Here is a 15,099-nt window from a genome sequence, read left to right as displayed (position 1 = left end):
GGTTGCTAGTGCTGCCCTCTGGTGGAAAAAGTCTGAAGCTTTCAATGTGTCCCAGTATCGCCCTCTGGCGGCAAAAATACCGAAGCTTTCAAAATGTTAGTTGACTAGTGCCTCCCTCTGGCGGCAAAATGGTTGAAGCTCAAAGAAGGCTAGAGAGCAAACCCTTTCAATAGTTCAACGCTTTTGCCACCAGAGGGCAGCACTAATCAACTCACATTTTGAAAGCTTCGGTATTTTTGCCGCCAGAGGGCGTTACTGGGACACATTGAAAGCTTCATACTTTTTCCACCAGAGGGCAGCACTAGTAACCCACATTTTGAAAGCTTCGGTATTTTTGCCGCCAGAGGGCGACACAGTTATACCTTGTTAAAAGCTTCGAGATATTTCCGCAGAGGGCAGACTTAAATGAACCCATTTTTTGGCTTTTCATCAACAGAGGACAGCATATAATTTAAATTTGTTTTGAAGATTAGCTTTGAAAAATTTCAGGTGTTCGGTGCTTTTCCGATTTTTCATTCATTTAATGAAAACAGAATATTAATTCACTCCGATTTTTCAAGGATCACATGATAAAATCGAATCAACTGAATAATCAACTTTATTTTCAAATTCTTATCAATATACAAAAAAAAATTGTAATGAAAAATTTGACATTTGAATTATAAAAATAAACTTTTAGCAAGAGGAACCATTTCGGGCAATTTCTATTCGTCTTTGTTGATGGAGCTTGTCTCTTGAGTGATGGCCTGACAGAACATTTGCATTGCGCTACCTGCAATGAAAAAAAAAAACAAAATTAATTCAATAATATCGGGGGAACATCATAAGGAAATTTATTGCATATATTTATTAGATATATTGAAAGAGGAATATTTAACAAGCAGGTCAGGGGTCAAAAAGATAAGGTTCTTCCAAACCAGATAAGCACTTAATTCATTTGAACACCGCGTCACTGAAAGTGAAACCAGGGCTTGAAGAAGCCAAAATGGGTGAAAAAATATTGAGAATTTCACAGCATTTGAAGCATGTGATTTCTAAGCGAAATTATGTGAGTAAATAACTAGAAATAGAAAACTTGATAAATAAGTAAATAAAAAAATTCTCACATTTTAAGGCATCAAAAAAAGTAATGGCAATAAGGAGAGAAGATCAAAGTATTTGGGAGAGGAGGGCTCCGTTCGCTCCAACTCATGTTAGGAAATTAGTGAAGCAAGGAATTAAAGTGATAGTCCAACCTAGCAACCGAAGAGCTTACCCAATGCAAAATTATTTGAATGCTGGAGCGATTGTGCAAGAAGATATATCCGAAGCCAGCGTAATTTTCGGAGTGAAACAAGTGCCTATAGATCAACTGATTCCGAATAAGACCTATTGTTTATTCTCGCATACTATAAAGGCTCAGGTATGAAAATATCGAAGAAATATTCCGCGAAATATAATAAGAAAATAATATTTCAGGAGAGTAATATGCCCCTTCTAGAAGCGATTCTCGAAAAACATATAAGACTGATAGATTATGAGAAGTTGGTAGACGAGAAAGGGCAGAGAGTGGTAGCTTTTGGCAAAATGGCCGGTGTTGCGGGAACTGTAAACATCCTCCACGGGTTAGGACTCAGACTGTTAGCCCTAGGACACCACACGCCTTTCATGCACATCGGACCAGCTCACAATTACCGGAATTGCAGTATGGCTTTCCAAGCCATCAGGGACGCCGGCTACGAAATAGCTCTTGGTTTGATGCCCAAATCTGTCGGTCCTCTCACCTTTGTGTTCACCGGATCTGGAAACGTTTCACAAGGTAAGGCCTTTTTTCCCCTAGATCAATTTCGTAATATTCCCATTTCTGTTCAGGTTCTCAGGAAGTATTTCAAGAACTCCCGCACGAATATGTTGCACCCGATATGCTCCGGAAGGCTGCAGAGCACGGCAGTCTTAACAAAGTCTATGGGTGTGTGGTTAGAAGGAGGGACTACTTGGAGAGAGAGGGAGGAGGCGGTTTCGATCCTGTAGAATACGAGGAGCATCCGGAAAGGTACATATCGACCTTTAGCAAGAAAATCGCCCCTTACGCTTCGGTCATCATCAACGGGATTTATTGGGCGGTCAACAGTCCCAAATTGATGACGATCCCCGACGCCAAACATCTCCTCAGACCGGCACACACCCCTTGGTTGCCCACATCGGTTGGCGCCCCTGCCCTACCCCACAGGATGTTGGCCATCTGCGATATATCAGCAGATCCCGGTAAGTCGATCACTTTCATCAAAGTTGTATCTGCTACTTCGAGGTGTTATATCCAGGTGGATCGATCGAATTCATGAACGAGTGCACGACGATAGACAATCCTTTCTGCTTATACGACGCCGACCGAAACAAGGATACCAACAGCTTCAGCGGACCTGGAGTACTGGTGTGCAGCATAGACAACATGCCCACTCAGTTACCCAGAGAGAGTACAGACTTTTTTGGAGATCTGCTTATTCCCTTCACTACCAACATTTTGCAGTCCAATGCTGAATTGCCGTTGGAGAAACATTCCTTTTCACCTGTGGTCACTGGGGTAAGTTTGAACAATACTTATAAGGGTGTTTTTTTTTAGAGCTATAGAACTTTAAATTGCAATAAAACAACGATGGATTATTCGATTGACATTAATTTTATTATTCCGCAAGATAATCTTGTGGCATTACATTTCAAATATGATTTCTGGCATATGACCGCCACGGCTGGCTCGGATTTAGTCCAATCTGGACGTCCAATTTTCGATGACTTTTTCCAATATTTGTGGCCGTATATCGGTAATAACACGGCGAATATTGTCTTCCAAATGGTCAAGGGTTTGTGGCTTATCCGCATAGACCAATGACTTTACATAGCCCCACAGAAAGTAGTCTAGCGGTGTTAAATCACAAGATCTTGGAGGCCAATTCACAGGTCCAAAAAGTGAAATTTGGCGGTCACCAAACGTGTCTTTCAATAAATCAATTGTGGCACGAGCTGTGTGACATGTTGCGCCGTCTTGTTGGAACCACAGCTTCTGGACATCATGGTTGCTCAATTCAGGAATGAAAAAGTTAGTAATCATGGCTCTATACCGATCACCATTGACTGTAACGTTCTGGCCATCATCGTTTTTGAAGAAGTACGGACCAATGATACCACCAGCCCATAGAGCGCACCAAACAGTCAGTTTTTCTGGATGTAACGGTGTTTCGACATACACTTGAGGATTAGCTTCACTCCAAATGCGGCAGTTTTGTTTGTTGACGTAGCCATTAAAGCAGAAGTGCGCTTCATCGCTAAACAAAATTCGCTTATGAAAATCGGGAACAACGGCAATCTCATTTTGCACTATTTGCAAGCGTTGTTCAGGCGTGAGTCTAATCATGATGAATTGCCAAACCAAACTGAGAATAAATCACTTGACAGCTGTTAAATCGGTCGCCATCTTAAACAGTAATGCCAACTCAAAATTATATACCTCGAAAAAAACACCCTTTATAAAGTAATATTTTTTCCAAAAATTTGCAAAGAATACAACCATTATCAAGTGGAAGGTTCAAATGCGGCTCGAGTAAGATTTACTAAATAACCAACTTCTCTTTTCCTCGCAGGCAATAATAGCAAGCAACGGAAAGTTGACGCCCAATTTCGAATACATAACGGAACTAAGAAAACAACCAACGTAAGTACCTACTCACCAGTATATATCTCCAAGTACTCATCAAACTACCGCTTGCAGGAAACTGAGGGACAAAGGATCTGCCGACGTGCCGGAAAAGAAGAAAAAGGTCCTAGTGGTCGGCGCCGGCAGAGTAGCAGCTCCGCTCATAGAATACCTCCACCGGGACAACAGCATCGGCATCACGGTAGCCTGCGAAAAGATAGAGCTGGGTAACTCTCTGGCTTCCACGTATCCGGGAGTGGAGAGCACTTACCTCAACGCCGCCGAGAACGTTCCCCTCCTCCAGGAGATGGTGTCCACCGCAGACTGCGTCGTGTCCATCTTGCCTGCCAACTTGCATCACATCATCGCCAAGGCTTGCGTTGCCGAGAAGACTCACATGGTGACGGCCAGTTACATGAACGAAGACATAAAAAGGCTGCATGACGACGCCCAAGAAAACGGAGTCACCATCTTGAACGAGATAGGGCTCGATCCCGGCATCGACCATCTGTTGGCTTTGGAGTGCATCCAGGAGATCAAGTCGCAGGGAGGTTACGTGACTTCATTCGAATCCTTCTGCGGTGGCCTACCAGCACCAGAGTTCAGCGATAATCCCTTAAGGTACAAGTTCTCCTGGTCTCCAAGAGGCGCGTTGTTGAACACCCTGTCTTCAGCGAGGTAAGAAACAGTTCTTCTTTCTCCTTCGGTTGGAATTATTACTTTATATTCGAGTATCTATCGAAGATAACAAAACCCAATAATCTCCGAAGAAATACATTTGATATGCAAAGATTCCTAGTGATGAGAATTTAAAGTCTTTTACCACAATACTGGATACAAAAAAGACTAAAAAAAAAGACTGCAAAAAAGGGGGAAAAATATTTACATCACTAAACATGAATGTCAATTTAGAATAAAAGATAATACTTTCTTCTGGCAATTCTCCGAATCGAATTTCAGGTATTTGAGCAAAGGACAAATAGTAGAAATCAAGGAGGGCGGCGACCTGATGAGGTCCACCAAATCTTTGGACTTCTTGCCCGGTTTCAACTTGGAAGGATTCCCCAACAGAGATAGTATTATCTACGGTGAACATTACGGCATAGCAAAAGCTGCAACGATCCTCAGGGGCACCTTGAGATATTCCGGATTCTCGCAGGCCGCCAGAATATTGCAAGCTATAGGCCTTCTGGACACCGAACCTCATCCCTCTTTACATTCTCAAGGACCGGACATAACGTGGAGAGATTTAATTTGTAATTTATTAGGTTAGTTTTTTTTTTGCCTTTTTTTCTTTTTTTATTATTTATTTATATTTATTCTCCGCATATCAAATCCCTTGTTCTCAGGAATCGAAGATAGGAGTATACTTTACGACAACATAACTAACATGATAACAGAAAGGACCGGATCGGATTCGGCAGTTGATCTACTAGAAGATTTGGGACTTTTAGAAGAGAACGGTGTGATTAAGTGTGGGACACCTTTGGATACCCTAACTCAGTATTTATCCACAAAACTAGCTTTAGGTAATTACTATAAATGTTCTAGTACTTTCCATTTTTCAGAATTGAACAGTTGAAAAGACTGAAAATTGATTTCAGACAAAAACGAAAGGGATATAGTGATCTTGAGGCATGAATTGGGTGTGGCGTGGCCTGGCGGCAAAAAAGAAATTAGAGGAGTAAATTTTGTTGTTTACGGTGACATAAACGGACATTCTGCCATGGCGAAAACAGTTGGAATACCCGCAGCTATAGCTACAAAGATGATATTAGACGGCGAAATTCAAGAAAGAGGCTCAATCTTACCATTCGCACCTGAAATTTACAGAACGATATTATCAAGGCTGAAAAATGAAGGATTAAAAGCAATTGAAACTTCGAGATTTCATTGAATACCATGCATTCTCTTCAAAAAATTCTTTTATTATTTTATTCACCGAGGAAAAATAGACTGAAATTTCCTATCTTATAAATGTGAAATGTATTTATAATGATAACTCTGAACAAAATAAAATAAGTAACTTTAAAAAAAGTTTTTTATAAAAATTAACATGTATAAGATAACTTTAATACTATGAAATAAAATGAGTACACCATTCAATGACAATTATTGAATACAAAATATGAATAAATAAATCATTGATCCTTATAGTTACTTTATTGGCACTTATTCTGGATTGGCAGCAAACGCGACAATACTAAGTATTATTTTTCGACAGGTTGTGAGACGCCCAATTCAGTGATGTCTTCCAGGAGTTTGAGAGAGCCTCGTTGAATTTGCTCTTGAAATGTTCTAAGGCATCCTTTTCTGATTTCAGAAGAACCTTGAAATTTACATATATCGATATTATTTTTTGTGAAAATGGTACACTTTTTTTTAAGAGAAAGGAAAGATGGCATACATTAAAGGAAAAGGTATATGGAATGATAACTCACCTTTATTTTCGTGAATTTGAGAACGCACATAACTCAGTTTTTTTAAAGAAATAAACTTAGATTGTAAAACAAAAATCAATGTATCAATCTTAACGGGTGATTTTTAACCAAGAAAAAATTGAAGTAAAGAACAAAATGAAAAATCTTTTTATGTGGAAAAATTACAGTAATGAAAGACCGCTCACTTATGAGAAAAAGATTTTTACTCATAAAAGGAAATGAAAAACTGTGCTGTTTAGTTATTTCTAAGATATAACCAATATATTTTTCATGAAAAAATATAATTATATGTGAAAACGGAAAACTAAAAATATTAATATTACTGATTAAAATAAGTTGAAAGGACATCAAAAACAGCTATCTTCTGCTTTATAAACCGCAAAAAAAGAAAAAGTAAAATTAAAAGTTAAAAGATAACAATTGGATAGGACCATTAAAATTTGATTCCAGGATAAAAGGTAGGGTTGCTTTTCAAAATCTTAAAAAATATTACAATCAACTCACCAATGTCTCCCTCAAATAATTGAGATCCTTTTCCGAAGACAATTCGGGCAATCCCGTTGAAATCATCATTGCACAAAGGGAAAGTATAAGATTACCGTGTTTTCTTAGGATGAGGAAAGCCTGAAATTAACACATTATTTATAGCCCTAGCTGATTCAAAGGAAAATATATACAGGGTGAGTCTGAAAGTTGTACATTACATTTAACCCAAGATCTCATTGAATGAAACACTTTTTTTATTTACTATTTATTCAGATTCGGCTCTGTGAAAAAAGTTAAAAAAAAAATTGTTTTTCCCTCATAACTTTAACATGATCATTTGTGTGAAGCCTAATCTGGAAAAATGGTAAATGACAAAAATGTTTTATTCAATGAGAAGAATCTACAGTTGAATTAAATGTACAACTTTTGTCGCATTGTATTTTTATATTATAGTATTTACTAGTTTATTTGTTTTTTTTTTTCTCTTCTACTGATAATCAAATCAATATTATTGAAATTGTAAAATGTTATTTTTATATTATTTTTGTTTCATTTTGTTTTTTTTATCTTGTAAACTGAAAAGGTTAAGAGTTTAAGAGTAGCTTTAGCTAATCTTCGCCTTTTCAGGGCAAATGTATGTGAATTTGTTGAATAAAGTCGATTTATTATTATTATTATTATTATAACTTTATGACTCAATCGATATACACATTTTGTTGTTGAAAAAACTTACTTTTTCGCAGTTCTTCTGGAAAGTCTTGAAGTGTTCACTGTCTTTGGCTCCCTTATTTATCACATGAACGAAATCGTGGGTTAATACAAAAGGTACCCGTTCTCTTTTTATTCCGAACTTCTCTTTGAAGTGACCCAATATATGGCCAAAGTCGATATGGAACAGCTAAAAAGGTGATTATTGTCCATTAAATGTTCAAAATATTAGTAAGAGTATTCCTAAATTCAAAAAATTTATTTTGAAGGCAACAAAAACGAAGCATAATATGAAATTAGTACTAAGTAACGGACTCACCTGACCAGTTCTTTTTATCATGATATTATCGGAATGTCTGTCGCCAATCCCTAGAACATAAGTAGCCACACAATATCCGGCACAGGACAGGGTAAACTCCTTGACAGCTTGATCTAAAGCGGCTTCTGTGGTGTTGTAATCCTTCAACCAATCTAACAAGAAAATAACAAAACTTTATAATATGTTTCATGATACCCGACAGGTTTTTCTCACCGAATATCGATCCTTTTCTGAAGGCCGAAGAAACGCTGAACATCCCCTTTCCCTTTTGTATGTTGGCTATTGTTTCCGCTTGTAAAACGACCTCTATCAGACCTGCCCTGTTATCGGTCGCAACGCAATTGTAAACGTTCATCCTGAAAGAAAAAAAAAGGTGATAAACGTTTGCGGATTTTCCTCAAGGTAGCACCCACCTCAAATCCAAATCCTCCTGTTTCCACAACTTATCCATAATCCTCAAAAGTTGCAGGGTCAGCATGTCCTGCCTCAGATCGTCCCCATTCTTGAAAATGAGGTAGACATCGTCGCCGTAATAATCAGCGTTACCGAACACGACCCACAGGGGGCGCATTTTGCTGTCCATCACTCTGCATTTCTCGATCCTTTGACATTTGGAGGTTAAATTTTGACAAACGACATTGACAGCAACTTACTTAATGTTATCACATCTGTAGCTGGGGTCCAAGGGATTCCTCAGACCTCTTAGGAACTCGGAAGACTGACCCTGTATGTAATCTTGCAACAGACACTTGGCCTTGTCTTTGTCCCTGCTGATTCTTATGACTTCCTGACATTTCTTCAGTTTCTCCAGACAGGTCAACTGTTGCTGCAATATACCGATGTGCTCTTGGGCTCCTCTGCAGTAAGCCTCGAGGATCAAACCGAAACGAACTGATACCGAAGGAACTTGCATTTCAGATCTGCAATGTTTTTTTTTCGGATTTTTATCAAAAATGAAATACGACAAGTATGATTTCTTACCTGAGATGCCAAAAGAGGTAATGACCTATTTTTTGATTGGCTAGGGCTCTTTTCAGTAAGAAATCGATAAGATCACATTCTAGGAACAGCTCGTGCTTTAGTGCCTGAACTAGTTGGAGAAGGTATAAGAGAAGATCATCGTCACTAAAGTGAAATGAGAATAAACACCAATTATATAACAATCAAAACCAGTCATATCAATATTCTAACAGGCCAATTGAAAAGTCCCCGGTCTACCATAGTAAAACACATTTTTGTTGGCAAAATTCGATTTTATTATTCAACATAGTTGCCTTCGAGGGCGATACAGCGATTATAGCAATCTTCCAACTTTTCGATACAATTTTTGTAGTTTGTCTTTCTCTTCAAAATAGGCCTCAGTTTCGGCGATTACTTCTTCATTGGCGCTAAATTTCTTTCCAGCGAGCATCTTTTGAGATCTGAGAACAGGAAAAAGTCGCTGGGGGCCAGATCTGGCGAATACAGTGAATGCAGAAGCAATTGGAAGCCCAATTCATGCAATTTTGCCATTGTTTTCATTGATTTGTGTCAAGTCGCATTGTCTTGATGAAACAGCACCTTTTTTTTCTTCAAATGGGATCGTTCTTTAACGATTTTCTCTTTTAAACGATCAAATAACGCTATATAATAATCATTGCTGATGGTCTAGCCCTTTTGAAGGTAATCAATGAATATTATACTTTGCATATCCCAGAGTACTGATGCCATAACCTTGCCAGCTGAATGTTGTGTTTTTCCTCGCTTTGGATTCAATTCATCATGTGCAGTCCACTAAGCTGACTGTCGATTGGACTTCAGAGTGAAATGATGGAGCTATGTTTCATCCATTCTCACATATTGAAGCAAAAATTCAGGTTTATTGCACTTAAACAGCTTCAAACACTGCTCAGAATCATTAACACGTTGTTGCTTTTGATCGATTGTGAGCTCGCGCGGCACCCATTTTGCACACAGCTTTCTCATGTACAAATATTTTTGAATGATATGATGTACACGTTCAGATGATATTTTCACAATGTCTGCTATCTCAATCAACTTCACTTTACGGTCATTCCAAATTATTTTGTGAACTTTTATGATTTTTTCGTCGGTGACAGCCTCTTTTGGGCGTCCACTGCGTTCGCCGTCTTCGGTGCTCATTTCACCACGTTTAAACTTAGCATACCAATCAATGATGGTTGAATTTCCAGGTGCATACCCCGGAAACTCTTAATCAAGCCAAGATTTTGCTTCAACTGTATTTTTTCAAATAACAAAAGTAGCTACACTCATAACGCAATATCTCACAAACTAATGGTCGGACTGCTGTCAAATTTTGACACGTATCTTTTGAAGGTTGGTACTAACTAAAATTCAAATGGATTTGATACTAGCACCGCCATATGTGCATCAGACCGGGGACTTTTCAATTGGCCTAATAAAGATTAATTATGGAAATTAAACACTAACCTCATTTCTTGAAGGCACTGCACAGCATAACTTCTGACTTCTTGGTCTGCATAAGCGTAATCCAAAAGTTCCAAAGCTTTTTCGGCAGGCAGAAGGGGCCATTCCTTCAGAAGTGCCACTACTTCTGCAAATGTTTCTTTGCGATCCCAGTCAATGCAGTAGAGTATTTTAGGTAATATTACTGGATTGTGTTCTTTCCAATAATGCTTGAGGTTCCATATATTTTTCCTATCCTGAGAAATATCGGAAATGTATTCTTGTTCTCAAGTATGACTTTAAGTACTTACTTGATCATGCATCTCATAAAAATTATCATAGTCGAAGTTCTTTTCGTAATTTTTGATATTCTCTAAACCAATTTCAGTAGTTATATTATTGGAGCCACTTTGCCCTAAAGCATGGGCATATTCTAACATGGCTTCCGGACAAGGGTATACTATTATTTGGTTTTCATAACTGAAAAAGTATACATTAAATTACAATTTATTTTTTTTTTAATCATGAGATTCAACATACGTCTCAAAATTTATCGTTAAAGCAGTAACGTTCCTTATATCTGGATTATTCACAACTGTACCTAACGTATGCAAAAGATCATCGCCAAAATTTTCCTCAGCATAAGTCCACATGTAGAGTGTTTGAGGACCCATTCTCAATTGATCTTTAAAATCGTACAGTGTGGTATTAGCCCAAGCTATGGGATTATAAGAAGGATCCTAAAAAAAAAATGATGAAGATAGAACTTTATGACAATAACTTATAATTTACCTTATTTGCTTCCTTAGATTTCTTGAATTTGCCGCCTTTGTAAGTTTTGTTCACTTCGTAGACAACAAAACATAACTTCACATTTCTGGGAATATTGCACATCAGCATATCAAATTCAAAACAAACGTTGATATCACATTCACACTGATCACCTACAACAGTAACTTTCAAATCTTCAGTTCTTTTTGCTTCACATAGGGACTTTCCCCCATGGAACAGGCCCACTTGTAATCCAATAAACAACTGTAAAATAATAAGAACCAACTTACTTTCGATAAAATATCTTAAAAGAAATTTTAAAATAAATGTTAAAACATAAAATCTAAAATATTTTGTGATTAATCACAGAACTTTGATAGAACTTCTGAATAATCATAGAAATTAAGATTTTTTACGCAATTGAACATAGACATTCATAAGACTAATGAATAGAAATAGAAATAAATCTATTTTTTCGGCAACCGTCCGGGAAGTGCTCACTTCCCGGACGCTTTTTCTCTGAGAAAGTAGCATTTCCCGGCCTAGTCCGGAAAGTAAGTACTTCCCGGACTAGGCCGGAAAAGAATCATAGAATTCATAGCAACCGAGATAACGGCTGACAGTTCATATGAAATTAGTTGTCAAAAATTTGCATGTTTTTTGATCGCAATCGCAATAAAATATGGAAAGCAGCAGCGATAGTGTTATTTTACATGGTTGCCGAAAAAAAATTGTACGCAACACGCCCGAAAATGGTTTTTTTGGACTCACAGACTTCCAGGACTCGCTTACGTTCGTCCTGGAATTTTGTCTATTCGTCCAAAAAAACCCTATTTTCCGGACTTGTTACGTAAATTACTATTTTCGACAACCGTCCGGGAAGTGCTCACTTCTCGGACGCTTTTTCTCTGAGAAAGTAGCATTTCCCGGCCTAGTCCGGAAAGTAAGTACTTCCCGGACTAGGCCGGAAAAGAATCATAGAATTCATAGCAACCGAGATAACGGCTGACAGTTCATATGAAATTAGTTGTCAAAAATTTGCATGTTTTTTTATCGCAATCGCAATAAAATATGGAAAGCAGCAGCGATAGTGTTATTTTACATGGTTGCCGAAAAAAAATTGTACGCAACACGCCCGAAAATGGTTTTTTTGGACTCACAGACTTCCAGGACTCGCTTACGTTCGTCCTGGAATTTTGTCTATTCGTCCAAAAAAACCCTATTTTCCGGACTTGTTACGTAAATTACTATTTTCGACAACCGTCCGGGAAGTGCTCACTTCCCGGACGCTTTTTCTCTGAGAAAGTAGCATTTCCCGGCCTAGTCCGGAAAGTACGTATTTCCCGGACTAGGCCGGAAAAGAATCATAGAATCCATAGCAACCGAGATAACGGCTGACAGTTCATATGAAATTAGTTGTCAAAAATTTGCATGTTTTTTGATCGCAATCGCAATAAAATATGGAAAGCAGCAGCGATAGTGTTATTTCACATAGTTGCCGAAAAAATATTGTACGCAACACGCCCGAAAATAGTTTTTTTGGACTCACAGACTTCCAGGACGAGCGTAAGCGAGTCTATTCGTCCAAAAAAACCCTATTTTCCGGACTTGTTACGTAAATTACTATTATGTAAATGAAAATAGGAGTTCAAACTTACTTCTGATGATTTTTTAGGATCCAGATTGAGTTTTCTTAACTTAGACAGAGTTAATCTAAAATTGGAAATCAAATCCCAGGCAGATTTACATTTTCCTTTTTTCCTGAGCGTTAATGTCGAATAAGACGGACGAGGCTTCTTATCAAAATTTCCTATACACTCGTAATCTCCTTCAGTTGTAACTGCGATGAACAATTATGAAAATAAGTCCACAAAAATTAGATGGAAATAACTTACTTGGAACATCACAGATATTAACAGTAACCAACACAGGAGTAATACCATAGGATAAACTTTCCTGAATATATTGGAAATTAATGAGGGGTTCTTCTCCCATTATGAAATCGTCACAACCACATACTTTCAATACATAGTCGCTAGTTCTTTCATTTTTTGTATTGAATATCGTAGCTTTTTTTGTAAGAACTAATTCCAGGAATTTTGTGGGTCTTATACTCATAGAAACATCAAATGTAAAATTATACGAATTCTAAAACAGGATCAGTAGAAAATCGAATCGAATAAAAAATTAAATATACTAACATCGGAATTACCAAACTTAGTAGCTATTTTAATGTTCTTGTCATGACCTATTTGATTCAACAAAAGACTATTAGGAACTGTAATTCTTGGAGGAAATTGGTAGAACACCTTTTGTTGCCAAGTCAATTTTTCTCTAGATTTCGCTATATCTTCCCCCAATTTTCTCATTTTGAACCTGAAATTATTTATTTCTGGGCTATTCATGGAATCAAATTCTTGCAAACCTAGAAAAAACAGAATTCTAATTCATGATAACAAAATATATTTTTTTATTACGTTTGCCAATCAAATGACCAACTTGACCACTTGTAGTTTCATCTAGTTTATCAGTTTTAGCTTCAACTATTTTCAATATCCCTCCAATAGGCCTTATATCACAGAGTCTTCTGCATTCATCTACAACTTTTACCTGTTCTGCCATGTTATTAACGTACATGAATACATAGCCAGAAATATCATAAAGTTTTCCATACAAGGGATAGTTGGCAGCTTCATCCCACAAATCCTAAATAAGATTCAGTTAAACTTAAATATTCATAAGTAAGAAGATTGTTTTCAATACCTCCTTGATTTCTCCAAGAGTGGCATTGCTATGAGCTTTGAGTAAAATAACAATACCGTTTGGCATTAGACATGTGAGTTCAATATCATTATTTTCATAAGTGTCCCAGAAATCATAAAAATATTCTGCTGGTATTGGTGCCATGGCTATATAGATTGATTTCACTTAAATAACAAGTAAAAACGCAGATTTCTATGGTACTTCTGATTAGAAAATACAAAAAATAGAGAGCATTTTCCTGTTACATTCATTTCCATGGCTGTTCTCTAAGCAGTAGACGTTGTTTTCCATTTTTGAAAAGAATTCACTATGGTTCAACAAAATTCAGTTAATTATTCAGCAATATTCAAATCTTTCTTCCTTATCACAATTTATTTTCTTTTTTTTTTGTTTCACAATAACAAAAACAAGCCTTTTAAAAAGCACTGAAATCGTCTGTCGTGTCGTCTCTGGTTTTCTCTGATTTTTATTCTACCATAGAGATTTATAAATGGTTACAAAAATTTGATTAAATGCCACTGATTTTTTAAATTAAAAATACCATAAGAATATAAATATTATTGTTTATTTCAGAATCTAATAATGAAGTTCATTCATGCGATTTGCAATAGCAATATTCAAATCAAAATAAATATGTAATCTCTGAAATCAAAAAAACTGTCAATACTGTCATTACTGTCACATATCCCGTGACATTAAAAAATTCCAACTCCAACCTAAAATTTTCTTGTTTGTTTTTATCAATTTATGATTATCATATTCTTTATAAAACCACTTTATTGATTGTTAATTTCATTAGGATTTCAACTGAAGGTGTCTGGATGAAGAATAAATAATTTTTTCACAATTCCATAAGCGAATATCATTATTTACTATGTGGCAAGCTATTGGAGAAACATGAAGTAAAGCCCTTTCTGAAGAAAAAATACACTAAAAAATCTAAATGGAGTCGACAATTGCAGCAAAATTTGAACCAGATCCGATTAAAATACTACATCCAAATCATAAAGCACAGGAAAATAAGGCCATACTGCTTCTCCTTTTTTTTTCGTTTCTAATGGTGTCCCTACCATTTGGTGCATTTTTTGGAACAAAGTATACTCTGCAAGACTTCGATATTACTGGATTTACTAACGTTATTTGGTCAGTTTCCGCTTCAGTATTAACAGTGAATCTGATAATAGCTGGGTATGTTTATATTGCTTTCAAGGAACAAGAATATGATAGTGAAGGGAGACCTATACAGGATAAGAATAAATCTGAATGAAATACTTGATATGCTATAGTGCTACTTGCAAATTTTCTATCATCCGATGTTTTTGTAACAAATTTTTTATTTGAATAATTGTAATAAGTATATCTTGATGGAAATGAAATTACTTATGAAAACAAATTGATTGAATTCAAATCATAGTGTGACATTTATTATATAATAATTAAGATATTGTAAATGTATCAGCATTCAACAGATGATTTCTAATAAAATATAAATCTAATTGGATTATCTTTCTGTGATC

The 15,099-nt window shown here is 36.6% G+C and overlaps 2 protein-coding genes across 2 annotated transcripts; one reads left to right on the top strand and one right to left on the bottom strand.

The window, feature by feature from the left end:
• The first annotated feature begins 925 nt into the window (after positions 1-925).
• LOC123680772 (alpha-aminoadipic semialdehyde synthase, mitochondrial) lies at positions 926-5,773 on the top strand. Its single transcript, XM_045618845.1, has 10 exons — positions 926-1,048; positions 1,115-1,402; positions 1,459-1,798; positions 1,852-2,244; positions 2,301-2,560; positions 3,615-3,685; positions 3,743-4,345; positions 4,628-4,935; positions 5,017-5,196; positions 5,272-5,773. The coding sequence occupies exons 1-10, from the start codon at positions 986-988 to the stop codon at positions 5,562-5,564; spliced, it is 2,799 nt and encodes a 932-aa protein (XP_045474801.1). The 5' UTR covers positions 926-985; the 3' UTR covers positions 5,565-5,773.
• Positions 5,691-15,065, bottom strand: LOC123680771 (phosphatidylinositol 4,5-bisphosphate 3-kinase catalytic subunit delta isoform). The gene is made up of 17 exons (XM_045618844.1): positions 13,583-15,065; positions 13,297-13,525; positions 13,021-13,244; positions 12,715-12,967; positions 12,478-12,659; positions 10,841-11,083; positions 10,589-10,788; positions 10,360-10,528; positions 10,073-10,305; positions 8,603-8,746; positions 8,275-8,541; positions 8,035-8,223; positions 7,835-7,977; positions 7,622-7,773; positions 7,328-7,492; positions 6,613-6,732; positions 5,691-5,996 (listed from the first exon to the last, which is right to left on the bottom strand). Exons 1-17 carry the CDS (start codon positions 13,724-13,726, stop codon positions 5,871-5,873), a joined length of 3,183 nt encoding a protein of 1,060 aa, XP_045474800.1. The 5' UTR covers positions 13,727-15,065; the 3' UTR covers positions 5,691-5,870.
• Positions 15,066-15,099: the final 34 nt, after the last annotated feature.

The sequence above is a fragment of the Harmonia axyridis genome, chromosome 5 (genome assembly GCF_914767665.1).
Source record: "Harmonia axyridis chromosome 5, icHarAxyr1.1, whole genome shotgun sequence".
Taxonomy (NCBI): Eukaryota; Metazoa; Arthropoda; class Insecta; order Coleoptera; family Coccinellidae; genus Harmonia; species Harmonia axyridis.
This window is presented reverse-complemented; position numbering and strand designations above follow the sequence as displayed.